This window comes from Suricata suricatta, unplaced genomic scaffold, assembly GCF_006229205.1.
Source record: "Suricata suricatta isolate VVHF042 unplaced genomic scaffold, meerkat_22Aug2017_6uvM2_HiC HiC_scaffold_21, whole genome shotgun sequence".
Taxonomy (NCBI): domain Eukaryota; kingdom Metazoa; phylum Chordata; class Mammalia; order Carnivora; family Herpestidae; genus Suricata; species Suricata suricatta.
In genome coordinates this window covers 372,767-399,594 of record NW_021865992.1, presented here as the reverse complement: position 1 = coordinate 399,594, position 26,828 = coordinate 372,767, and the positions used below count along the sequence as shown (strand labels likewise).

The 26,828-nt window shown below is 50.0% G+C and overlaps 1 protein-coding gene and 1 long non-coding RNA gene across 5 annotated transcripts in view; one reads left to right on the top strand and one right to left on the bottom strand.

Moving 5' to 3' along the window:
* LOC115284793 (RRP12-like protein) overlaps positions 1 to 18,054 on the bottom strand; it is a 30,461-nt gene extending 12,407 nt beyond the window's left edge. Inside the window, exons 1-19 of the mRNA XM_029931274.1 lie at positions 17,829 to 18,054; positions 17,059 to 17,288; positions 14,087 to 14,170; positions 12,831 to 12,907; positions 11,968 to 12,073; positions 11,625 to 11,741; positions 10,353 to 10,491; positions 10,119 to 10,246; positions 9,159 to 9,257; positions 8,423 to 8,514; positions 6,388 to 6,499; positions 6,070 to 6,167; positions 4,724 to 4,838; positions 2,953 to 3,095; positions 2,603 to 2,724; positions 1,644 to 1,708; positions 1,392 to 1,554; positions 801 to 955; positions 484 to 551 (exon numbers count right to left, since the gene is read on the bottom strand). Coding sequence (XP_029787134.1) covers positions 484 to 551; positions 801 to 955; positions 1,392 to 1,554; positions 1,644 to 1,708; positions 2,603 to 2,724; positions 2,953 to 3,095; positions 4,724 to 4,838; positions 6,070 to 6,167; positions 6,388 to 6,499; positions 8,423 to 8,514; positions 9,159 to 9,257; positions 10,119 to 10,246; positions 10,353 to 10,491; positions 11,625 to 11,741; positions 11,968 to 12,073; positions 12,831 to 12,907; positions 14,087 to 14,170; positions 17,059 to 17,288; positions 17,829 to 17,967 — 2,252 coding nt within the window. The 5' untranslated portion in view covers positions 17,968 to 18,054. The remainder of the gene's footprint in view (positions 1 to 483; positions 552 to 800; positions 956 to 1,391; positions 1,555 to 1,643; positions 1,709 to 2,602; positions 2,725 to 2,952; positions 3,096 to 4,723; positions 4,839 to 6,069; positions 6,168 to 6,387; positions 6,500 to 8,422; positions 8,515 to 9,158; positions 9,258 to 10,118; positions 10,247 to 10,352; positions 10,492 to 11,624; positions 11,742 to 11,967; positions 12,074 to 12,830; positions 12,908 to 14,086; positions 14,171 to 17,058; positions 17,289 to 17,828) is intronic.
* On the top strand, positions 17,071 to 23,113 carry LOC115284794. Of its 4 annotated transcripts, none has more exons than XR_003905340.1 (3): positions 17,071 to 17,475; positions 17,918 to 18,072; positions 22,896 to 23,113. It is a non-coding gene; the product is annotated as an uncharacterized LOC115284794 (long non-coding RNA). The 4 variants fall into 4 exon arrangements; XR_003905341.1 differs by having other exon boundaries at positions 22,876 to 23,113; XR_003905339.1 differs by lacking the exon at positions 22,896 to 23,113 and adding an exon at positions 19,241 to 19,279.
* The last annotated feature ends 3,715 nt before the right edge of the window (positions 23,114 to 26,828 follow it).

The following is a 26,828-nucleotide window of genomic DNA, read 5'->3' as shown; positions in this document are numbered from 1 at the left end:
GGGAACAGAGGAGGTGGGAGAAGTCAGGGTGAGGATGAAAAGGGACGAAGAGGCCCATGAACAACCACCACAGCTAGCACGGAGTTAGCACCCATAAGGTACCAGGTGCTGTTCCAGGGGCTTTATGTGTCTTAAAGCCTTCAGTCCTCACAGCAACCCTGTTGGAGGTACTGTTATCATGGCCACTTCACACATGAGGACACTGAGGGCATATAGTCAGTAGGTAACCTGTCCAAGGTCACATGGCTTCTAAGCAGTGGAGCTGGGATTTGAACCTGGGCAATGTGTTCGCAGGGTCCTCAGCTTTCCCTAGCAGGCCTTAATGCCTCTCCAGGAAGGAGGAGCCAGTTAGGTCTCATAGTAGAGCTAGGACATTCAATAACTCAAAACTTTCCTAAATAATTCCTGAGAGAATCTACAGGGTTTCTGCTAGACACACCCTTTGGCTCCCTGGGCTGCACCACCTCAAGTGGGGCATTTTACCTGGTAAAGTCAGAGCTAGCAGAGTCCAGCACCTTCTCACTGGCTTTTTCCAGGAAGCTGTTCACCAACTGGCAGCCCCAAGGGGATAACAGGAGGGAGGTGGTGAAGAGAGAAATACAGAGCAGGAGCAGGTCACAGGACTGCACTCTCTTCTCTTTTCCTGCCCTGCCCTCCTCCCCCCTCCCACTCAGAAGCCTTGACCCAGCCACTACTGCTATCAGGTGCCCTGGCCCCCAGGTGGCAGAGGCACAAGGGAGCCTTGTAGGTGGGGCCCTTCTTCCACCCCAACTGCTCCTCCCTCTGCACCGCCAGCTCACCTGAGGGTCCGTAATGGTGAGGTACGTTTTCACAGTTTCCAGCACGGCCCGGCGAGGGGCTGGGGTGTCCCCGGCCGCCACAGGCTGCCCATACAGGTTGAAGAGGATTGGCAGAAAGTTCTTGGCAAAACGGCTCACCTCTGCACGGTCAGCCTCTGGCAGGAAGACCAAAGTTTGCATAAAAGTGACAGGAGTCAAGCCTGCCCCAAAGGCTGCTGGGGCTGCAGCCTAGAGGCATGCTTTTGGAGGACCCGTGACAGGACCCAGAACCTATGGATCTGGGGCTTTTCCGGGACAAGAGGTGCCACCGTGCTCTATGTTCCTCCATGGCTCTGTCCTGTGCATCCGCCAAGAGCCAGCCGCCCACTGAAGCCCTGAACACCACTGGACAACACCCAGCAGATGTCAGCACAGTGGAGTGGAGAGACAAGGGAGAGCCTTCAGTGTGCTACTAACTCCTGGGGTCCCCAGAAGCCCCAGGTCCTTGCAGAGTGCTCACTATGGCTCAGGCAGTGAGGTGGAATAGGCCAGGGAACCCGGGCCATCGCAGCCATTCCCCTGACAGCCCCCAACCCCAGAACCCACACATACCTGCCTCACAGCCCTTGGTGATGAGGGTGCGCAGGGCCTGGCACACAGTAACCCTCAGGTCTGGGCGCTCACTGATGGCCATGCCCAGTGTCCGCGCTAGCCCTTTGAAGGAGGCAGCCACGTCTGTGGGCTTCGTGCAGAACCCAGGCAGGAGGGTCCAGATCTGGAGAGGGGGAGGGTAAAGGACAGTGACGCCCAGCAACTCCAGCCCCTGCACCATCTAGCCCTTGTCCCCCCCAAGCGACCCCGCACCTGCCACTGGAGCGTATCGTAGATCTTGGACTCCACCGTCCTGTCCGCCTGGGCCAGATCCATCGCTGCAATGTGACACGAGGACACAGTGGGACCTTGAGCACCCTTTGGGCCAGTAGGCCTTTTACCAAAACCAAAGCCCCATACTGAAAACACGAATGTGGGTGATTCCTCCCTCCCCACAAATTGAAATACCATAAACAGGAAGTGGATGTCTCCTGATAATCTTACTCCCCCAGGGAGAGCCACCACCACTTCTGACTTTTTTACATTTCTTTAAACACGTACACACTTTTAAAAGCATATGCAGGACTGTACAATATACATGTTGTTCTGAAAGCCGGTTTACCTCAACAACAAGGTTTTGTAAGCGGCAGGCTGTGGAATGGCCGTGTATGTGACTCTTTCATTTAAACCGCACGTGGCAATTATCACCCTGATTTTACTCATGAGGAGCAGACCCAGAAGAGTTAAGTCAATTTGTCCAAAGTCACCCAGCCATGGCCTGGCTAAGCTGAGATCTGCATCTAATCTGTTCAACTCACCATCTACTAAACATGCTCATTCCCATAAAAGGTTTCCCTTTCTTCATAAAGACCACCCTGTGGCCTATAGTGGGACTTTATCATAACGAAATTCACCAGAACTCTGCTGAGGAACACGTACATTGTGTCAGATTTTTACTAGGAACAGCTCTGTATACGTGTAAGTTAGTGTGTACTTCTCTAATTATTTCCTTAGCAAGAGAAGAGGCCATTGTGTGTCTGCCACAGGGCAGATGCCTGGCCAGGCCTCAAAGCAAAGAGAGGGACAGCCCCCCTGAGGCAGGCACTCAACCACTAGCTGGCCACCTGCTTGGCTGAAGGACGCTGCCCAGGGTCCCAGGGCTGGGGTGCTGGACAAGGAGCCCTTTCTGGCTCCTTCCAACCAAGGCTCAAGGACTGAGCGGGGGCCCCTACCTTTGCTCTTCAGGGTGGTAGCCAGGGGCAAGAAGTAGGTGGTGAAGAAACCAAGTCGTGTTTCCTGGACGTGGTCTCTGATGACAGGCAGCAGCCAACTCCTTGGGAAATCGAGATTCTCTCTGAAAGGACACAGGGAAGGGCCAGTGAGGAGGGGACATCCTGGATGGCAGTACGCCCAGCAGCACATCGCCTGCTGAGCTGAGGAGCGGTCCATGCCCTGCTGTGGCCTCTCTGGCTGACCCCCACATGACACACAGGCTTCACCCCCCGTATGAGCACCTGCTGGAAAAGAACGAGCTAGCAGATCCCCCAGGGCCCATACGGAAGCCAGCCAGGATCACACTTACTCAGAGCCATCAATTTCCAAAGGCACAGCCTCTAAAACCACCTCGGGGCCCATGCTGGCCACTGCAGCCCCCACTGCCTGATCCAGAGCTGCCGTGTGAGGGAAGTGTGGGGAGAGGCGCAGGTCACACAGGGACTGTAGGCACTGAAGCAAAAAGATGAGAGATCACACGTCGAGGCACGCTGATAGAACAGGTACCCACACTTCAGTCGGGGCCCAAGTCTCTAAGAGGATGAAGTCAGGAGCATGGACCCAGGTTAAACTCTAGGTCAGTGATCACAAACCAACAACCAAATTTAACCTGGTGCCAAGTCTGACCACTCCCCAAGCCCCATGATTTTAAAATAGTCTGTATTCTTGGGGCACCTGGGTGGCTCAGTTGGTTAACTGTCCTACTCTTAATTTCAGTTCAGATCATAATCCCAGGTTTGTGGTATCTAGCCCCATGTTGTGCTCTGAACTGAGCAGAGTCTGCTTAAGACTCTCTCTCTCTCTCTCTCTCTCCCCCCGCCCCCACTGGCACTCTCTCTAAAATTAAAAAAAAAAAAAATCTGGGGCGCCTTGATAGCTCAGTTGGTTAATAGTGCGACTCTTGGTTTCGACTCAGGTCATGATCTTACAGTTCATGAGACTGAACTCTGCCTTGGGCTCTACGCTGACAGTCTGGGGCCTGATTGGGATTCTCTCAGCCATTCTCCTGCCCTTGTGCATGCTCTTTCTTTCTCTCTCAAAAAAAAATCTGTATTTTTTAGTCACCCATAAAAATCAGATTTCACATACAAATGTAGATTTCCAATTTATCTTGAAAAATGGTAAACATTAAAAAAATTTTTTTACGAGGTAGGGGAGCGCCTGCATGGCTCAGCTGGTTAAGCATTGGACTTCAGCTCAGGTCATGATCTCATCATTCATGGGGTCAAGCCCCATGTCGGACTCTGTGCTGTTAGCTCAGAGCCTGGAGTCTGCTTCAGATTCTGTCTCCCTCTCTCTTTACCCCACTCACTCTCTCTCTCTAAAATAAAATAAACATTAAAAAAAATTAAAGAAAAAAAAGAAAAATGGGAAAGACAAAGGCAAAAAAACAAACTCACATGTGACAATTAGCAAATCAGCAGATGCTGAGGGGGAGGGGTAGTTACCCTTCAAGACGGAGCTGTGCCCTCAAGCCCCCCAGAGCTTCACTTGTAGGAAGTCACATTTGTCAACCTGATCTATTAGGAGCCAGGTTTCTCGAGGAAGCCCCTGCCATCCCAGGGTGGCTCCTTTCTTCCAGTGAGCAATGGTGGGAGTCAGTGCAGGCACCATGAGGCCAAGAGCTGCTGATAAGGGGCCCGGGACCTCAGGCCCCTACCCTCTCTCAGAGGTGGAGGGGGTCCCTGGGGGAATCCCTGATCCTTAAGTGGTTTACTCTGGGCTGCAGTAACCTCTGGGACCTTAGTCTGCTTAAAACACTATAATCCCTTGTTACAGAAAATTTAGAGAATTAAAAACAAAAAGCGGGTGGGGGTGAGAGAGTCCCACTGGTTCCCTACTCAAGCCACCCACTTCAGAAAGGACTGGTGAGCAGCTCCTGGCAGGGGGCCTGGGGGAAGGCCTACCCCTCTTCTTGTTTCCCCCAGATTGGCTCAGTCACCTTCCTGGAGACACAGTACTTGGCACCTGCTGTGGGCGCCACTGGGGTGTAGAGTGGGGTGAAGTACAGGGGTACTAGACACGGGACCGACAGCCCAATCGCCACCTCCTGCCCTGGCCCCAGCAGCTCCCCAGCTCACCTTCTTCATCACAGGATGGGCCTGCCGCCCACACGCCTGGAAGAAGACACATAGCAGCTGCAAGACGGAGCTCCATGCCGCATGGAATTTGTATGTCAGGCCTTCCTCCACTGCCCTGCCAAGGGAGCAGGCAGTCAGGGCCAAGTCTGTGCTCACATGGGCCCCAACCAACAAGTCCATGGCTGGCACTGGGAGCAACAGACCATCAGCTGGCCAGTAAGGGTGGAGCTCCAGGAAAGACCAAGGGGGAGAACAAACATTTCTGAAGGAGCCCCTGTGCTGAGGTTCATTTATGTAATCCTATTGCTTAAAGAAACTCTGTGAGGTACCTTAGTTCTTACATCTTCTGATGCGGAAAATGAGGTTCAGAGAGTAGAAATAAGCTGCCAGGGTCACTCTGCTAGTGGCCATACTGGGCCTCCAAAGCCCATGCTTGGTCACTGTCTCATGCTTTCCCAGGCTGACCCGAGGTGGGATGCCAGGGTAGGCACAGGTGGTCTGGGCGCAGAGCGGAGAGCTGCGCCAGGCTGGCTCTATCTCCCAGTCTAGGGCCCAGGAGATTTTAGGAAAGAATGGCCAATAGGGGGTTAGTAGGGGGAAATGGGTGAGCCAGATGTGGGGGTGGCTCTGTTTCTGGGTTTTCCCGAAACCTCATCACAGATGTATCCACAGGCAACAGGCCTATTTCCTCACAGGGAGCAGGACCCAAAGCACCACACCTTGGAGCTGAGCAGGCCAACCTAGGGGGGACACCAGGCCCCTAGCCCCTTCCCTGGGACCACCGCAGGGTGCACGGTGCTCCAAGGCTCCTGACTGCCCACAGGGAGGGCGAGGACAGCCAGTGGCCATATCTCTGAATGGCTCCTCTTGCAGGTGTGGAAGGCAGCACCAGATGTGAGTAAGAGTGGGCTCTGCTGTCAGGCTGCCACTTTGTAGTTGGGTGACCTCGGCTTGCCCACCTGTCAACCAAGGGTCAGCACGTATCTCCCAGGACCACAGGGACCAGTAGAAGTTTTTATGCACCAAGCGCTTAACTATGTCGCAGATACAGTTCTGAGAACTTTCCACACACTCCCTCATTTAACCCACACCTCCATTAGTAAGCTTTGATGAGGATCCTGAGGTACCTAGACACGGAGGAACTTGCCCCGGATGACTGGCCCAGAGTCCACGGTCATGAGCATCGTATCATAGGCCCTGGAACGTGGCCAGGGCTCGAATCCACAGCGGCTGCTCTGGCACTGCACACATGTGCGCAGCAAGTGACAAGTGGGACACCTGTCATTACATGGAACTTTCTACAAGGAACATGTTATTCCCTCCTAACGCGGACACTAGTTTCTCACCTGAACATCTTGGCGACATACTGCGCAGGGCCCGAGGCTGAAAAAGTCACAGAGCCAATGCTGGCCATGTGGGGAGCGACACATTCCTTCAGGATCTCCTGCAAAAAAACGCGGCAGCTGTCTGGCCCAAAGCAGCCCTCAGTGCACCTGAGCCCTCCCAGGTGACCGCTTCTGGACACTTCTAGGCCCATCTCCCAAGAGAACCTCCTTCCCGGGGCGCAGCTGGATCTCCAGCATGACTCTGGGGAGACAGGGCGGCCAGCAGGACCCCCTGTGCTCCCACTTCCCCTACTCAACCTGAGGCTGGAGCTGTCATACCCGAAGGCTCTGAGTGGCAGCCATCACCACCTGTGAGTGTGGGGAGAGGAGGCAGGTGGTTGCAGTTCCAAAAAAGCGAGGGAGGTGGCCCAGTCCCAGGTCCCGCTGTAGTCTGTCAAGACAAAAGGCTTCTGTGGAGCCTGGCCCTGGGTCTCAGGAACCAGATACCCAAGTCCAGTGACAGTCACTGATCTGCAGGGCTCTACAGGGTCCTTCTAGCAGGCAATTAAAAAAAAATTTTTTTTAATGTTTTATTTATTTTTGATACAGGGAGAGAGCATGAGAGGGGGAAGGGCAGAGAGAGCAGAAGACACAGAACCGAAAGCAGGCTCCAGGCTCTGAGCTGGCTGTCTGCACAGATTCTGACGCGGGGCTCGAACCCACGAACGTGAGATCTGACCTGAGCCGAAGGTGGAGTCTTAACCGACTGAGCCACCCAGGCACCCCAACGCGGGCAATTTTAGAAAGTGCTGTCAGGGCGCCCGGCTAGCTCAGTCGGTAGAGCATAAGACTCTTAGAAAGTGCTGTCATTCAAGTAGCCACATTCAAATGTGAAAAAATTCAAATAGGTCTTCAGAGAATAAAATATACAGCCCGCTTCCCAGATCACAACTTTCTCCGGGACTGAACTTCGGATGCACTTCCCAGAGGAATATCAAGGTTAGCTTTCTCCAACACTCTTCCCGCAGTTGTTATACATATACAAAGTAGTGACGCGTGCTAACAGCTACCTGCCGTGTTTCACATGTCAAGTGCTCATGTAACACATATTCATTCACTTAATCTTCACAACCCCTGATATTAAGTCCTATTACCATCCCCATTTCATAAGTAAGAAAAGTAAAGCACAGAAAAGTCAAGTAACTTGCCCAAGGCCACTTCGCTAGTGAGAGGGAGGCGTCAGGATTCACACCCTGGTAAGTCCTGCTCCAGAGTGCACAGAGTCATATCACCCACCCTGTTCTCAATATGTCTTGGGGGTCTTTCTTTTTTATTAAAAAAAAAATATTTTTTTAATGTCTTTATTTTGAGGGAGAGAGACAGAGTGAATGAGGAAGGGGCAAAGAGTAAGGGAGACCCAGAATCTGAAGCCGGTTCTAGCTCTAAGCTGTCAGCACAGAGCCCGACGTGGGGCTCGAACTCTCCAACCGTGAGATCAAGACCTTAGCCAAGTTGGCCGCTTAACCGACTGAGCCACCCAGGCGCCCCTTGGGGGTCTTTCTATGTCCACCTGCACATATCCACTCTGGTACTTTCTAACGGCTGCACAGTATCTCACTGTATAGTGAACAGTCCCCTCAGTGGGCACATTAGGTTGTTTCTTGGTTTCTAGGGTTGTCATTACCTATAGCAAACAGCCTGGGATGTATATCGTGGCACAACTGTGGGAGGTCTCCTGGTAGGATTCATGCCAAGAAGTGGACTATTTTCCAGCACCTCCAGGTAAAAGGTGGATGGTGCAGAAGAGGACCGGGGCTGGAGACATGCCCTTGCTCCTCAACAGTGGCATGACTAGCTCCCTCACAGTGCTTCTGTGTCAGCCTCATGGAATAGGCTAGGCCCTTCCTCCCAGGGTGGCTGTGATGAGTGACCAGAAGCAACGATGCCAAGCCCACAGCACGGTGCCTGACAGCGGGTGATGGGAACCCCTCAGCAGAAGAGAACAGGCATAACATGGTGGACATGAGACAGTCTGTGAAGGAAAGCAGCCACACAAGAATCAAGGGCTGACAAGAACCAGAATGGAACTCAGGGACCCCCAGTGTCCTAGTGAGTTGCTTTCAGCCTGCCCGGTTGCTCCTCGGAGCTTGCTCCTAACTGTTCTGTTCAGGGAGGAGAGCACTGGCTCTGGCTGACACAGGCCACACCCTCCTGCCCTGTCCCGTGCCTCCTAACTGCAGTAGCTGGTCTACAGTACACTCAACAAGGGATGCTGCCAGCCCTCTCCAGCTCCTGGCTCACATCCGTCCCATCTGCACTGCAGAGCAGGGAGCCTGGCTCTGGGCCCTAGGACCCCCCTCCACCGTACCCCTACCTGACCAGGTTGATGTGGGCTTTCTCCATGACCTTAAGCCAGGCCAGCAGGGGCTGTAAGTCATTCTCGCTGGGAACATAGTCATATAAGGCCTAGAGGTGGGACAGGGAATAAGCAGGGTACTGAGCAAGTGGGGCAGCAGCAGCCTAATGACAATGAGCCCTTCCCATCCCCACACACTAGCGTGTCCCAGTGATAGGCCTACACACATGGCCCTAGAACTGACAGTCCCCTTGGACTTCCCGGGTCCTGCCTTTCCCTGCTCCATGAAGCCATTATAGTTCTGCTCCTATGAGATCAAACTCTCTAGAAGCAGTTCAGTTAAACTTGTGTCACACAACCTTTTAGTTCTCACAAAAGCCACAGAGCCCTTCTCTGGAAAAGTACACACGGGCACACACACGCACATTTTGCAAATAAACTTGGGGGGTGTTTATGACCCACTTCCTCAAATCCATCCAGGGATCCCTAAATTTGAGAGCCTCTGCTCAAGGTGTACGTTATACCACGACACCATGCTGAAACAGTTTCCTAAGTAAGTGAAGGCTCAGGGCCCCCAGCTCTGTGGACACTGATGTGACTCCGGCGGCCAGTCTCCTGGATGCCTGCCTCCTGGCCTCCTGGCCTCCTCTCTGGGCAGCCCATCCAGCCCTCTCCACCTCACTCTGTAGGTAAGTAACACGTCCCCCCCTCCCCCCACCACAGCACTGGCCTCCCCCTTCCCACCAGGCCTCACCGTGATGATCTGGGCGTTGAGCTCTGCTGACAGGGTGGCCAGGCTGGGCTTGGCGTGGAAGAGGCTGTGAAAGGCCTGCATGGCACAGGCTGTCACTAACTGGAGAAGACACGCATGCTTAGTGGGGAACCGCAGAGCCCACAGCTGCCCTGGGCTCCTCAATCTCCTACTCTAGAAGCTGGCTGGAGGGAGACCCAGGGCCCTGACCTCAAGCATGCCCCCCACACCCGCACACTCAGAGGGCTGTCACTTTAGGAAGGCTTGGCAGCCACTGAAAATTCTGAAATGATATAAGCAAAGGCAGAGAAACATGAACAAAATATTTTTAACATAATAGGCTAAAAAAGCAAACTATAAGTGGTGTGCACACTATAACTGTATCTTCACTTTTTTATCTATGTTGGTTTATCCAAAAAAATGGCTGGAAGGATACACAGCAAGTTGTTCTGTGTGGGATTTTCCTTTTAAACAATGATCATGCGACTTGTATGATGCACACTTAAAACATGCACGCAAACAAACACTACCAGAGGGTACATAACAATTAAGAGAATTCTGCCAGCACGACAGAAATGCAGGGGATCATTGTCTGTGTCTTTAAAGACATTATACAGATCTGTGAGTAAACAAGCAAAAGAAAGAAAAAAGAACCACGATTGTGACTGAAACAGAGCTCAAGCTGGGAGAGGGCTGGCAACTTACCTGCCCCGCCATGGCTCTCCCTTCCCCTGACCTGATCCCCAAGGCCAGCTCCCAATGGGACCTGTACCCTAAAGAGCACCTGGTCCACCCAATACCAGGATGGCCGGTGTTCTTGGTTGGAGGTAAGAGCAGAGTTGGGATGGGGAGACCCTAGGCCCTGCTCTGGCAGCAAGTTCCCAAGCATCAGCACCATGGGCCTGGGTCTGAAGCTGAGCCCCCAACCCAGACATGCTCCTCTGGCTCCTGGGCTGAGCTCACCACGTGGCTCAAGGTCATGACCCTGAGTAGAGTCTCACTGCAGCTCTTCACCAGGCCTTCTGGGAAGCAGGGCAGCAGGTCCTTCAGCAGCGTCAGCATGTGCAGCGTGGTGGTGGCCTCCTTGGAGCCTGGCAGACAAGAGGGCGCTGAGCCTCCAGCCCACTCTCTGTAGGGAGCCCCGTCCTCCCAGGCTGGCTTCAGCCCCATCCGCCCTGCCGTCAACCTGGTTCCCACCTCCGGACTTCTCAATCTCCTGGATGCAGAACTTGGCCGTGGAAATGGCAGCAGGATGATGGGCAGGGGCTTTTTCACCAAACATGAACTCACTGCCCTTGAGGATCGAGCACACTCCATGCTGGGCAGCTTTCCGGATCTGAGGGGCAAGGAAAGGGGCGCTGGGGCTGGAGCCAGGTCAGCATCCAACCAGCAGCCTCAGTGCTTGTCACAACCAACCGACAAGCATCAGTGGCATGCCTGCTACGTGGCCGATGCTGTACCCAGGCCTTCCTGTGTGCAGACTCCTGAGCTGGGGAATGAGACAAACCTCGTTCCAATCCCTGCTCTCCCTGAGTCATCAAACGGCCCTGAGCAAGCCAAATGCTTCATCTCTGAGCTTCAGTGTCCTCACCTTTCCTGTAGGGATTTGCTCCTTCAGCTGGTCACCCAGCAATACAAGGTGTGCGCCAAGCCAGGCACTGTGCTCAGAGCTGGCGGTCTAGCCGTGACCAGAACAAACAATTCACAGTGTACTTGGGAGGCAGAAAACAAACATACACATACCAGCAGGTAAAAGTACTTTGCAGACAATACAGCAAGGGTTGTTAGTTTTTATATATCGGTCAGGAAAGTGTCACTCCAGTGAAGTGACATTGCAGCAGAGGCCTGAGGAGGGTGAGGGCAAGGCCACCATGCACAGAGAAAGAGGTGTGCGCCTCCCTGGGACTGAGTGCTGAGCACACTGAGTGTCCACTGACTGCTGCCTCCGTTATGTACTCCCTGCCCTACATTTCAGGAGGAAGGGGAGTGGCTGACCACCATTTCCTGTGTGCCTGCTGTAAGCCAGGAGCCGTGCCGGCCTGTGAGGGACACTGGAGTCTCCACGCACCCTTGCAGCAAGGATGGTATTACTATCCCTACTTTACAGCTAGGAACCCGAGGCTTGGACGGGTAAGGAGCTGCCCAAGGTCACACACAAGCAGTGAATCCAGCATCCAACGGAGGTTGGATATCCACTCTGCTGCTTCCTGCCCCTGCAGCTAAGCTTGGTACTGACCAGTGAGGCAGCGGAGACTCAGGAGAGCCAGGCGGCAACCATGCCTCCTATAGGCTGAAGAGCTGCCCCTCACGCTCCAGAGCTAAGCAAGTAAGGCGTGAGAGGCATAAAATAGATTGTCTGGGCAAGAGCCCAGTCCCCAGGGCAACCTCCCCAAGCCCACTTCAACAGACATCCCCGGAGCACTTCCTAGAGTACCCCTCCTCCATGTTCTGGGGGCCAAGCAGCCTCACCTTGGGCTTGGTGTGCACGGTGAAGCTCAGCAGCCCATGGTACACCTGCAGGGTCACGGGGTAGCTCCAGGCTTCTAAGTCCTGTTTCCGCAGAAGGGTGGCCAGGCAGGAGAGGACCTTGAGAAGAGAGTCAGAGTCTCTCAGCTTCATTGGCTTCAGCCAGGTGGGACAAGAGCCCAGGTTTTCACCAGTTCCAGAAAATCGTGCAGGGATCCATCTGAGGTCTACACAGTGCCTATATCCTCCCCCCATCCCCCACCTAGGAAGGATCCAAGCTTCAGCCAAATCTGTGATCTGTGGGGCTCGGGAAGATGGCAGGGGGGAAGCAGACCCAGACACTAACCCATCGGAGGGCAGACGTGGAGCCGCTGCTGGCCTGAGCGGACATGATGTCCATGAAGGCTTTGGAGGTATCAGAAAACTTCTTAATGAGCACGGGGCTGGGCACGCTGTGGGGAGAGAAGAGACATGCTCAGAACCCCAAGGGGCCTCCTAGAGCAGCTGGCGCAGCCCCAGCCCGGGTCTGAGGGAGGAGGCTAGACAGAAGTAGGCAGTGCTGGCCCAGTTACTCAGCAAGTGAGCGGGAATCAGGACAGGGGCCTGCCCTTCCTGACAGCAGTTCAGCGTGCATGCCACGGCACGGAGCTCCGCGCCTCCTCACCCTCTTCACCACCCGTCCTCTGCTACCCACAAGGTGGCCCTTACTAGCTCGCCTCAATCCTCTCCCCACCTCCCCCCTAACTGCAGGCCTCCAGGTATCCTGGTGCCAGCAGCCCAGCCCATGCCCTGGCCCTACTCACTGCAGCAGGGCCACCCCCTTCCTAGGCACCAGCGCTCACACTCTGTACACAACATCCTGAGCCACCCTGGGCGCCTCATCATAATGCCACCTGATACTTAAGGATCTTGTTCTTTTTTTTTTTTTCCGGAAAGTGAGTGAGAGAGAGAGCGCGCGCACGTGCACAAGCAAGAGAGGGACAGAGAGAGAGGGAGAGAGACTCTTAAGTAGGCTCTATGCCTAGCGGAGAGCCCGACGTGGGGCTCGATCCCACAAACCATGAGAGCGTAACCTGAGCCGAAACCAAGACTCAGACACTTAACCAACTGAGCCTCTTGTTCTTTTTAACAATTCCCTGATCCTGTTCCTCCTGCCTGTACCCCTTTCTCCGAAACAGACCTGGGGTTCGGACCAGGGCCAGGACTCACCGCTTCAGGACAAGGTTCAGCAGGTAAGCAACGGCCGCCAGAGACTCGGGGGACTCCACTGCCTCCATTGTCGTCATCTGCAGGCCAGACCACAGGGTGCAAATGGGAGAGGTGTAACCTGGGCAAACGGGGCTGGGGACACCATGTGCCCAGCAGAATGGTTATGACCAAGAGCACTGGCCTCAGAGGTTCAAATCCCGGCCATGCCAGTATGTGGTTTAGGCTAGCAACAGAACCTTTCTGTTATTCAATGTCCTCTCTTGTAAAAGAGAGATAAAAATTGTGGGGTTTCACCAAATTAATACATGTAAATCACAACATGCCTGGCACATGATAGAAACCATATATTGCTATCTAATTTATTTCATTTTTCTAAAGCAGGAGTTGGAAGGCTTTGTCTATAAAGGGCCAGATAATAAATATTTTGGGCTTTGCAGGTGAGATATGGTCTCTGCTGTGTATTCTTCTGTGTTTGTTGAACAACCTTTAGAAATATAAAAACCATTCTCAGCTCTAAGGCTGTCCAGACACAGGCCATGGTTCAGGTTGTCCCCATGGGCCGCAGTTTGCCAACTCCTGATCCAGCAGTGGCTCTCAAACTTTTACACGCTTAACATTTTTGGAGAATCACCTAAAGAAGTTTTGTTTACATAGGTTATATTACTGAAACTTATATTTTAAAAATTAAAACTAAGAACATTTTAAAATACAAACATGCATGACCACAATTTGCTGTCAAAAATAATACCATCAGACATGCCGTAACTTCTGGAAAACTCCACAGTACACTCATGAAAGAATGAGATGATAAGGCAAATCATGTTCTAGTACTGGTATGGGAATAATTTTGATAGCCTAGTGAACCCCACAAAAGGGTCTTGGCTCCCCAACCCTGCCCCACCCCTGGCCACACTTTACCAACAACAACCAGAGCGGTAGATTCTTGTTCTAGAATGACAGTGTGGCACATAGCATCAGCCTTATCAAGCCACCTGAGAATGACAGCAGTTTTGGTGTGTTTTGTTTGTTTGGTTGGTTGGTTGGTTTGGTTAATCTCTTGGTCCAAAGTGGGGCTGGAACTCATGACCTGGAGATCAAGAGTCACATGCCCTTCTGACTGAACCAGCCTGTGAATCACCTTCCTCTATTCAAGGATGTCCTGCCCCAGCTCCACCCCGCCAGGAGCACCCTTCTTCTCTCTACAGCTGGGATCACCTGCTGTTCTGAACACCCGCTCCCATGTCACACTCACTCACCAGTGCAGCAAAGTACTCAGTCTCTGTCTCCTTCCCTCCCTGGGAGCGAATCACCTCGGTGACAGCAGCCAGAACAGCACAGATCTGCACGGGGGTGGGGAGAAGGCACCTATGACATCTATTAAGATCTGAGCCCATCCCAGCACTGGCCATTTTTCCTTGTTCCTGCACAAAGTATTCTCCTGACAAAGCCTACAGATAGACAAGCTGAACTGCATTTGGAGCCAGGGGTGCACGCCACGAGGCCTAGCCAATAGGCAGACTCAGACATGTTTGCCAAAATTCCACCTCTAGGACTGTCTCTTACAGGAATACCTGCACGCAACTGCAAACATTTATGTCCAAGTGTGTTCACTGCAGCAACAAACGAACGATACCACAGCATCAACAGAGGGCTGATAAAGCACTATTACTACATGCTAAGTAGGACAGATTGAAATACTACACGACTACCGAAAAGGACGAGGAGTAACTCTACGTTGTTCAGTGGGGGGAAGAGCTGCAGAACACTGCATATAACACATAATCTGGGGGGCGCCCAGGTGGCTCAGCTGGTTGGGCATCTGACTTTGGCTCATGTCATGGTCTTGTGGTTTGAGAGGTCAAGCCCGCATCGGACTCTCTGCTGTCAGTGTGGAACCTGCTTCTGATCCTCTATCTCCTGCTCTTCTTTGCACCTCCCTGGCTTGTGCTCTCTCTGTCTCTCTCGCTCTCTCAAAAATAAATAAAACCTTCAATAATAATAATAAAAATAAAATATGATCTGTAAACCTAACAAAATGTGAGTGAAAAACACACAAAAAACGTCTAGAACAGTAATGTTCACAAGAGGGTTTCAAGAGCACTTGAAACATGGCTAGTGTGGCTGAAGAACTGAATCTTTAATCTTAAATATTTTAATAAATTAAATTTCAAAATAAATATTTTAGTTGTTGGAAAACACAGACTTAAAACAACTTAGATACATGGATCTACTTTTGCGATTGTAAGTTTTATGAAAACACAGATTTAGAACTTGGAAATAGGAACCTACTTTTGTGATTGTAAATTTTAGGACCAAATCAAGTACTTCCAAAGAAGATTTAGCATCCAAATGGAGATGTAAGGTAACAAATACTCTAGGTTTTGAAGACTTAATACAATAAAAAGAATGCAGGGGCACCTGGGTGGCTCAGTCGGTTAAGCCTCCGACTTCGGCTCAGGTCAGATCTCATGTTCATGGGTTCGAGCCCCGCGTCAGGCTCTGTGCTGACAGCTAGCTCGGAGCCTGGAGCCTGCTTCCAGTTCTGTGTCTCCTTCTCTCTCTGCCCCTCCCCCTCTGATGCTCTGTCTCTCTCTGTATCAAAAATAAATAAAACATTAAAAAAAAAAGAATGCAAATCATCTCTATTTTTTTTAATGCTTATTTATTTTTGAGAGAGATGTGTGTGAGTAGTGGAGCGGCTGAAGGAGGGGAAGGGGAGGGAGAAAGGGAGGGGAGGGGGAGGTTTGATGGTAGGCTCAAATTACAAGATCATGACGACCCAAGCCAAAATCGAGTCAGATGCTTAACCTACTGAGCCACCCAGGTAGCCCTAATCATTTCATTTTATATTGGTTATATATTGAAATGATAATACTTTATATATATATAAAGATTAATTTCATTTTCTTCTTTTTACTTTCTTTTACCATGGCTACTAAAAACTTTACAAACATGTTGTTGCACAGTGCAGGCCAGGTAGATACATGAAGACCCATCAACAGTAACTACCAAAAACGAGTTAAGTAGGGAGAACAACTTTTACTTTTTCTTTTTTTTTAATTTTGTAAAATTAAAAAAAGTTTTTAAAAAATTTATTTATTTTTGTGAGACAGAGAGACACATCATGAGTAGGGGAGGGGCAAAAAGAGAGGGAGATACAGAGCCTGAAGACAGGCTCCAGGCTCTGAGCTAGCTGTCAGCACAGAGCCCGACACGGGGCTCGAACCCACGAACTGTGAGACCATGACCTGAGCTGAAGACAGACACTCAACCCACTGAGCCACCCAGATGCCCCACTTTCACTTTTTATTCTACTCTCTTCACTTTGTTTTTCTTTTAAAGGTAAATTAAAAAAAATTTTTTTAACTTATTTTTGAGAGACAGAGAGAGACAGTGTGAGCAGGGGAGGATCAGAGAGAGAGGGAGACACAGAATCTGAAGCAGGCTCCAGGCTCTGAGCTAGGTGTCAGCACAGAGCCCGATGTGGGGCTCGAACCCATGAACCGTGAGATCGTGACCTGAGCGGAGGTCGGATGCTCAACCGCCTGAGCCACCCAGGCGCCCCTACTCTCTTCACTTTGGTATCACTTATAGTTTTGACATCTTTCAACTTAAATAATGAACATAAATATGTATAACTTAAAAGTATCAACTAAAAAATACAAATAAAACGTAGTTCTCATTAGAGAAAACATTTTCTCTCCATTGTTATTCAGTGTTAATTTACTCAACAAATGTTTCCTTTTTTTAATTTTTTTAATGTTTTATTTATTTTTGCGAGAGAGAGGCGAGGGTCAGAGAGAGAGGGAGACACAGAATCTGAAGCAGGTTTCAGGCTCTGAGCTAGGTGTCAGCACAGAGCCTGATGCGGGGCTCGAGCCCACGAACCATGAGATCATGACCTGAGCGGAAGCTGGAGCTTAACCGACTGAGCCACCCAGGCACCCCAACAAATGTTTCTTGAAACCATTCCATGTAAAATGTCCTGTGTTAGCTGACAAGATAAACATTTGGAAAATATTTCTACTCTGAAGGACTGTACACTTAAGTAGGGGAGTTGTTAGAAGAAAGCAGAAAGTGGAGCCTGCCCTAGGTGAGCTAGCGAGTAGGGAACCACACAGGGTAGGAGAGATGACACATCATCCCACAATACCAGCTGTCACCGGCAGCAGGCAGCCAGCCCTGGAAGAAATAGAGTCTGACTCCTCCTCCCCACCCTCCTCCTGACCTCCTTGTGGGCAGCCGAGTTGGACTCCCAGAAGCGTTGCACTTTGCTGAAGGTGACATTTGTGCAGTCGGAGAGGCCGCTCAGGAAGGTGGCAGAGGACTTCTCCGTAGGCGCCGGGGCCACCTCTTCTTCCATGGCCGTCTCGGGGGCGTCGCTTTTGCCCAGCCGCAGGGACCCTGACTGCAGCTCATTATGCAACTTCACCGCATCAACTGTCAGGTCGCTTTTTCCTGAAAATAGGGGGCACCGGTGAGGCCCCCACCTCTAGCCGAACGTCCTTTTGGCCAGGAGCCACTCATACGACAAAAACTAGCAGAGTCCAGGCACCCAATTCGAGAGGCTGATTCTGAACATGGCCTGCCTTTTCAGCCCCCCAAACGCCTAGAACTCAGCAAACCCAGAGACGGAACCCTGCAGGTAAGTTTTTGCTTCCGTGTCTTATGCCGATGGGAGTCGACCGGGGCGGGCGTTGGGGGCAACACGCATGGGCTTGGGAAGTAAATGCAGGTGGAAGCCCTTTGTAAAGAGCCACCCAAAGTTAACTATAGCCGAATCCCAACTCTGAAACCCGCGGTACCCTGGGCCAGCCATTTCCCTACTAAAGACTCAGTTTTCGCATCTAATAGGGAGGGTGGGCCTTTACTGCAGGCTACGCATCCGACGTTCTAGAAGAAAGGTTCAAAACCTGGACCCCGGAGCCTCCTGAGAGGCCATGAGGCCCAGGCCCGTTAAAACGCCGCCGCCAGCGCGCCGGGGTCTGGACACCCTACCTGAGGGCCGACTGAAGAAGCGGCTGCGGGCGGCCTGGCGGTGGCGGCAGATGGCAGGGTTGCTGTCGCTACTATGGCCTTTCTTCCAGCGTTTCAACTTGGCCGAGACACCGGAAGGCAACTTCCCCGAGCGACCCATGTCTTCTAAGCCGGGACCGAGCTCAAACACCGGCTACCAGGGCCCGGGAAACACGCGCAGGACCCACGTGGACCCGCGGACTGCTTCACTTCCTCTTTCTCTGAGGTAACTTCCGGGGTTGTGTCTGTTACTATGGCGAGACAGTCAACATCCGGTTTTACGGTGCCTGGGGGCTCAGAATCCCTGAACCACTCGGAGAGGGTTGGTAGCTAGGAGTCCCCGGGGCTTCTACTCCAGGGTCACGTTCTCAGCCTCTGGAGTGGGCCTTATAGAACTAGAATTCTTTTGTAGGTTAAAAAACAAACGTGTTTATATAAGTTTTTTAAACATCTAATTTCAAAAGTAAGGCGTGGAAACAAATTTATTTGAAAGAGTCAAAACCTGGCCAAACCTGGAAGAGTGAAAATCTTTTGTCCCCAAACGACAAAAAATAAAGCAGCCGGTGATGCTCGAAATCCAATTACGTATTTAGTACTGGGATCCCCAGTTGCTAAACCACCTTCCCTCCTGGCAGCACTCAGTCCCCTCTCCTTAGTCTCTTCTAATCCCAGGTCAGAACCGGCAACCAATCCTGGGTTGATTTCCACGCCCCTGCGACCCTCCCCAAAATCTTTTATTTGAAACCCAGACCTTAAAAAGATACTTTCCTCCCTTGTCTTGGGGTGCAGGATTTAAAGATTCCTCCGGAATTTGTTCCCCTACTTCAAATCAACAAACCTGATTTTGTCAAACTACAACTGGATCCTGGTGAGGTTATTTTGTTGTTGTTTTCTTAAAGTAGACTCACACCCAACATGGGGCTTAGACTCAGGACCCTGAGATTAAGAGTTACACACTCTAGGGGCACCTGGGTGGCTCAGTTGGTTGAGCGTCCGGCTTCAGCTCAGGTCATGATCTCACGGTTGGTGGGTTCCAGCCATGCATCCAGCTCTGTGCTGACAGCTAGCTCAGAGCCTGGAGCCTGCTTGGGATTCTGTGTCTCCCTCTCTCTCTGACCCAACCCTGCTCGCGCTGTCTCTCTCTGTCTCTCAAAAATAAATAAAAAACATTTTTAAAACTTAAAAAAAAAAAAAAGGGTTGCACACTACCAACTGAGCCAGGCTGGTGCCTCCCTGCTGAGTTTTTTCTGATTAGGCTTTAAGACATTCATTTTACAAACAATTTTTAGCTCCCACTGACAAAGACACTTCAAAAAGTCAATCTTCCAAATGAACCAGAAGTTGACAAAATTTAAAAAAAAATTTTTTTAATGTTTTATTTATTTTTGATACAGAGAGAGACAGAGCATGAGAAGGGGAGGGGCAGAGAGAGAAGGAGACACAGAACCAGAAGCAGGCTCGAAGCTCTGAGCTAGCTGTCAGCACAGAGCCTGACGCGGGGCTCGAACCCACGAACGTGGGATCTGACCTGAGCCGAAGTCGGAGGCCCAACCAGCTGAGCCACCCAGGCGCCCCAGAAGTTGACAAAATTTTTGCATACAGCTTCTTTCACCTGGTACAGTGTGAATCCGCCCCCCCCCCCCCCGCCACCTTTTTTGGTCTGAATGTTTGTATCCCTGCAAACTCCATCTGTTGAAATCCCATCTCCCAAAGACCTTGATGTCAGGGGTGTGGCCTTCGGGAAATATTTAAGTCATGATAGTGAAACCCTCTTAAATGCAACTGGTGTCTTATTTTTTTTTAAGTTTATTTATTTATTTAGAGAGAGAGAGAGTGCGTGTGCACACAAGTGGGAGAGGGGCAGAGAAAGAGAGAGAATCCCAAGCAGGCTCCATGCTTAACACAGGGTAGGAGGCCCAGGCACCTCTAGAATTGGTGTCTTATAAAAAAGATTCAAGAGAGACCCTTAGTCCCTTCCATCATGTGAAGACATGGCAAGAAGGAGCTGCCTGTGAACCGAGAAATGAGCCCTCACCCAACCATGCTGGCACCCTCATCTTGGACTTCCAGCCTCCAGAACTGTAAGAAATAAAAATTCTGTTGCTTATAAATTACCAAGCATATGTTATTTTGGTATAGGAGCCTGAATAGACTCAGACACCCTTTGTTCCTTTTTTCTTTTTTTAATGTTTATTTATTTTTGAGAGAGAGACAGAGTAGAGTTGGGGAGGAGCAGAGAGAGAGGGAGACACAGAATCCAAAGCGGGCTCCAGGCTCTGAGCTGTAGCACAGGGCGTGACATGGGGCTCAAACCCCCAACCTGTGAGATCATGACCTGAGGCAAAGTTGGATGCCCAACCAACTGACTCACCCAGCTACCCCAGACACCCTTTGTTCTTAAATATCCTTTTGCAAAATGGTTCTCACAACTGGTTGCAACTGATCTGTATAGAGTTTGTGAAAAACATAAATCTACCATATAAATTCCACGAAGATAAAAAGTTTGCCTTCGTCACTTTCTCTCCCAGGACCTAGAAGAGTGCCTGGCAATAGCGTAGGCACTCAACAACCCACTGTTGAATGAACGAATGTGTGTGTTGTGGAGGAAAGAGGACAGACTAAAATGGGCACAAGTTCAATAGGGACTTAGGTCTTTTCTTTTTCTAATGTTTATTTTATTTTGAGAAGGGGGGAGGGGCAGAGAGACAGAGACAGAGACAGAGACAGAATTCCAAGCAGGATCCCTGTTGATCACTGTGGAGTAGCCCAATCTCAGAAACCGCAAGATCATGACCTGAACTAAAATCAAGAGTCTGATGCTTAACCAACTGAGCCACCCAGGTGCCCCTCAGCTGAGGTCATGATCTCAGGGTAATGAGTTCAAGCCCCACATTGGGCTCCACGCTGGGCATGGCTTCAAGGATAAATGTAAATACCAATAACAGTAATTAGTCTTTACTTGGCCAAACTGAGATGGTCTTTGACTCCACAGATAGAAACACAAAGCTCAAAACATACATATCTGAGGGAGTTAAGGAGTACCAAAATTTGAGCTTTGGTCCAAGAATCAAGGAGCTAGAAATGGAGAGTAAAGGGAAGGCCAGGATGAAATTCATGAAACTGAAATATTGGTGCTAGAAGCAGGCACCTGAGGGGTCGTACAGGTCACAGTCACAGGTCACATGCCAGTCAGGGTCAATACTTTTACTGCTCTGCAGTAAAACAAGTACAGTCTAGTGATGCTGACGTTCAAATGCCCTTTCTCTTACAAAGCAATAGTGAGGCAAAATGGAAGGGTGTTTTTCCCACAAACACTATTATTTGCCAACATAAAGAGTTGGCAAACTTTTGTCAGATCTTCTCCTTTAAAAAACAAGTTTACGGAGTGCCTGGGTAGCTCAATTGTTAAGCATCTGGCCTCAGCTCAGGTCATGATATCATGGTTCCTGATTTCGAGCCCCACATCAGGTAAGCACACACCCCGATTTGGGTGAGCTCATGCTCCACTTCTGGTGAGCTCTGCCTCTCTCTCTCTCTCTCTCTCTCTCTCTCTCTCTCTCTCAATCTCTGCCCCTCCTGGGATTTTTCTCTCTCTGCCCCTCTCTCACTTGCACCCTCTCTAAAAAAAAAAGAAAAGTTTACTGATGTGTAAAATTCAAAATATCTGTAAGACAGTTTTCTTTTTTTTAATAATTTTTAATGTTTTATTTATTTTTGATACAGAGAGAGACAGAGCATGAGAGGGGGAGGGACAGAGAGAGAAGGAGACACAGAACCGGAAGCAGGCTCCAGGCTCTGAGCTAGCTGTCAGCACAGAGCCTGACGCAGGGCTCGAACCCACGAACGTGAGATCTGACCTGAGCCGAAGTCAGAGGCTTAACCGACTGAGCCACCCAGGCGCCCCTGTAAGCCAGTTTTCATGGAATATCTGAGCCAACTCTTTTTTTGCCAAATTCAGAAAAGGTCAAGTGACCTGCACAAGTTTCCATAGCATGGCAGCTTATTTGATGAGACACAGAAGTAACCATAAAGGAAAAGACTGACAAACTAGAGTACACTAGATATAAGCAATTCTGCTCACAAAAAGACACCACAAGGAGCACTAAGAGGCAAGCCAGAGTGAAAGAAGATATTTGCAGTACCTAAAACTAACAAAGTATGGCAGAATATATAAAGAAATCCTACAAATCTAAGAAAAAGGCAGACAATCCAATAAGAATGGGCAATAGACAGGAACAGGCACTTCACAAAAGTGAATATTCAAATGGCCAATTTACATATGGATGCTAATGACAGATGCTCAATCTCATTAACCAACAGAGAAATGCAAATTAAAACCACAGTGAAATGCTACTATGCACCTACCAGAATGGCTGAAGTTAGAAAGATTAGCAATACTAAGCTTTGGTCAGGATGGGGAGCCACTGGCCACGTATGCAGTTGGAGGGGTATCAACTGATACGCCCACTTTTGGGTGGCGGTATCTAGTAAAACTGAGTGCATGCCTTCTCTGTAATCCGGCCATTCACTTCTGGGCATATACTCTACAGAGCTATATCCTTATATGCATAAAAGACATGTATTTGGTAATGTTCATAATAGCCAAATTCTGGAAATGACATCATGTACATCAACAGCAGAGTGTATAGATAAATTGTGCTACATTGGTATCATGAAATAATATAGTATTCAACTGTATATAGTAATGAAAACCAGCAAACTCCTGCTACATGCAACAGCATGTATGGTCTAAATTGAAAGAAAGACTCCAGACACACACAGGAACATTTTGCATGATCCCACTAAGAAGTTCAAAACCAGGCTTTGCTAATCTACAGTATTAGAGGCCGAGATAACAGTTACATGGTGGGGGTAACTGAGTACACGGGGTTTGGTAATATTCTGATTTTTTTATCAGAAGGGAGTTTACATGGATGTCTTCACTGTGTCGTGATTCATTAGCTGTGCACTTATAATTTGTGCGCTCTTCTGTATATATGTTACTCTTGACTGATTTACTAAAAAACAGAAAGTTCTCCTGGAATGCAGAGTGAAGAGAGCACAAAGACTGAGGAAGTGTCACTGCAGAGAAAAGAACTCCGTGCTGACCCAGGGCCTGTACCTCCAGTCACGGAACGTAACCCATCACCTGTGCACAGAGGCCACTCCTGGGACACAGGCTGAGATCTGGGCCAGATGGCTGCACAAAGGGAAGTGGTGGCCTGAGGAGGAAAAGGGAACTGAGTTTGAAAACTGTTGTAGACAGTGTAGACAGGAGGTCTAGATGTGGAGATAGTCACTGAGAAAAGACACAGAAAGTGTTGGTTAAAGTCTGGTCTGTCTTTACCGCATGACACTGAGAAGGGATTTAACCTCTCTGAGTGTCCGTGTCATATTCTGTAAAGTGGTGATAATAATACTGAACCCATTGGGCTACCCCGAGGATTCCATATAAGAGTGTGTGTGTGTGTGTCAAAATGACGTACAACTCCAAAAATAGTGGTACCTTGCGAAGGGTGTAGTGGTGCACCTTTGCCACCAGAGGGGGCTCTGCAAATAGCCAGTTAAAACTGAAACCCTGGAGAGAAGCAGCACCACTGGCTGAGCAGCCTGGGATTTGGATGGGGAGATGAAGGGGCCAGGTGAGTGGCAGCCTTCCCATCCTTTTCCCAGGCAGCAGACACCTGCTGGCCTCAAAACTGAGTCTGCTATTTATTTTTTGACAGACAGAGCGTGAGTAGGGGAGGAGCAGAGAGGGAGAATCCAAAGCAGGCTCCAGACCCTGAGCTGTCAGCACAAAGCCCAAACTCACAGATTGCAAGATCATGACCTGAGCCGAAGTCAGACACTTAACTGACTGAGCCACCCAGGCACCTCTGAGTCTACTAAATTATAACTGGGTATGGCCTCTGGTCGAATGACCTGTCTGGAGTGGGCTGGGCCTCCCTCCAGAAGCATCTGCTCAGGGCCTCCTCCAGAAGATGGTGTCAGGAGAAGGGACACAAGGCATCCAGATGGCCTGAGCATACTTTCTCACATTTTGTACAACCATTGTTCACCTTTCTGATGAAGGACTAACTTTGCTCTCCATGAATTCCAGCATTGTCTTCCACCCAGACAAATTAATTAGCCTTCTCCATGATAATCCATACAATTTATGGCTAATAAGGACCACTCACATTTCTGGAATGAGTCCTGTGGTTAGATGCTCTGGGTTAGGATCCAAGTACTACCACTTACTGTCTGACCTTGAGCAAGTCACCTTACTCTCTGAGCCTCAGTTTCCCTCAGCTATAAAATGCCAACCCATAGTTTATGATCACTAAGTAAGATAATATATGTATACTGCTTATCAGCACACTGCCCAGCACTTAATGAGAAGGCAATAAATGTGAACTCACTATTGTTATCTGAAAAGCTCTTCTTGAGTTCCTAAGTACCTTCTAACCTATTACGTAACTGGGGAGGACAGAGCTGTGTCCTCATTTCACAGATGGGGAAATGTGATTCCAACGGGTTCAGCGACACCCTCAACATCATACAGTTGGTCTATGGGCAGAAGCCAAGAGATCCAACCCTTAGCTGAGGGGCTTCCTCTGTAACCACTGCTCTCAAAATTGTCTGTGAAGCTCACGTGGAGGGACAGGGCTGCTACCCCCAAAGCGCTCAGCCCAAGGCCAACAGGAAAGCCATTTTTAGGTCAATCAGGCTGTTATCTGTTATGACACTGGGCAGGAGGAAAGGGAAGTTGAGGCTTAGCTTCTTGCCCCAAACAAAGAGGAAGCAGATGGATAATTTGGGGGTTTAACTTGGGGCTCAAGTTCTGGGGGAGGAAGAAGGTTTTGTCACCCTGGGCAGCCGATCGTGAGCAAGGCAGTGGGCTTACAACTGCACCGGTGGACTGTCCTAACTGCTGGAGCAGAGTCAAAGCCCAGACTTTGGCCTTAGGCAAGCCTATGTTTGGAGCCACGTCCCAGGTGTGACCAGGGGCAGGTGACTGAACTTTCTGAGCCACAGTCTCCTCACCTGAAAATGGGGCTGCTGTTCTGAGGCTGAGTTGAGATACTACATGCAGAAAGCTTAGCCCCATGCCTGGGGCATTACTGTGACGGAAGGCTGCGGGTCCCTCCGCTTCCGGGGCATTAACATTCCATTTGGCCAAAGAAGAGCTTTTAAGAAGAAGAAGAGCTTGCTTCCTAGACTAAGTCTAGGGGGGGATGAGCAGATGGCTTGGTGTGCAAAGGAGGACCCCAGATTCTGAAAAGGACTGAAATTGGGGTATGACAGACGTGCTCTTATGCAAAGGGATGTCTGCCCCCAAGGTAGACTCCACCCTTGTTTGCCACCTGACAGTGGGAGTCCATGATAGGCAGAAGGGAATAGGGGTGAGCAGAGACCATGTGATTGGCACTCTAACCTGGCATCCCAATGCCCCCAAATACATTCTTACTCCAGAATTAGGCATTTCCCCCACTTACTCCTTCCAACTCCCCATTCATGTCAGGGCCTCTGTATCAGGAATGAATTATGCACAGCTGCTGTGACAGAGACCCCAAGAGAGTGGCTTAATTAAACACACAGGATTAATTCTCCACCTTCAGCAAATCAGGAGGTAGATGGGCAAATCCAGGCTAATATTGTGGCTCCACAGAATCTTCAGGGTCCTGGGCTTCCTTTCTCTTTCTGCTTCACCCTCCGTGGCGTGTGACTTCCATCCTCCGTGTCACCTCATACTCCAGAGATGGGCTGCATGAGCTCCAACCATCACATTTACAATCCAGGCCCAGACTGAGTAAGATGAAAGCGAGGAAGAGCCAAGAGGGGCACTCTCAGCCAAGTCAGCTCCCCTTAAGCCAGTTCTGCTCACACCTGCTTGGCCAGAATTTAGTAATTTGGCCAAACTTAACTGCAGAGGGGCTGAGAAATGGAGCCTTTTAGTGGGGAACATTGCAGCCCCTCTGCCCCAGTGGGCGTTCCATTGCTAAGGTAGAAGTGAAGAACTTACAGGGAGTAAGCATTGAGCAGCCTCTGGAGCTCAGCTAGGTGTTGGGAAGACTGGGTCTAAACAGTTTTTTTTAAATGTATTTATTTTAGAGAGAGAGAGGGAGAGAGGGAATGAGTGGGGGAGGGACAGATGGAGGAGACAGAGAATCTCACCAGGCTCTGCACTGTCAGCTCAGAGCCAGATGCAGGGCTCGAACTCAGGGACCCTTGAGATCATGACTTGAGCCGAAGACAAGAGTGAGACACTTAACTGACTGAGCCACCCAGGTGCCCCTGGTTCGAAACAATTTAACTCAGTTACATGCCCACAAATTATTTCTTGAGCAGTAATTATATGCAAGACACTGTACTAAACAAGCACATGGAGGTACATAAAGATGCTAGAAAACTTGTGTTCTGCTCTTAAGAAACTTACAGCTTAGTGGTGCAGACACAAGCACAAAGACAAGCGTTCAGTCTCCTCCTTTGTCAATTGAGGATGTTGTACCTGGTTCTCTCCAGGACCTTGAAACTTTCATGCTCACTGAAGCTCAAGTCATAGAACTGCATTTTGCCCTCACTTAGGCAGTACATGTATGTAGGACTATATTTTGCTTCTCTGCCTCTTCCTTGACCGTGGGCCTCCTGAGGACAGGGACCACATCTGGTCCACTCTTGTGTCATCAGAGCCTACCTCAGTGTGTGCCCCATAGGAGGTGTGCAGTACATCTATTCGCCAGACGAATACATGACATAATCAGAGCTCAGCTAGAGACACAGAGAGGTTCAAGTAAAGCTTTGGGGGGCCAAGAAGACACCCTCACCTCGGATGGCCGTCAGAGGGATATCTTCAATTAGGAAGTGACTTTCCAAAAGGGAAACTGACAGAGTACATTTGGAGCAGATCCTGAAGGGCACTGAGGGTCTGGATGAAGAATCTGGATTTTAATAGGGAGTTTTTGAAAATTACAATCTGGGAGAACACTTTAAGGGGCTTGT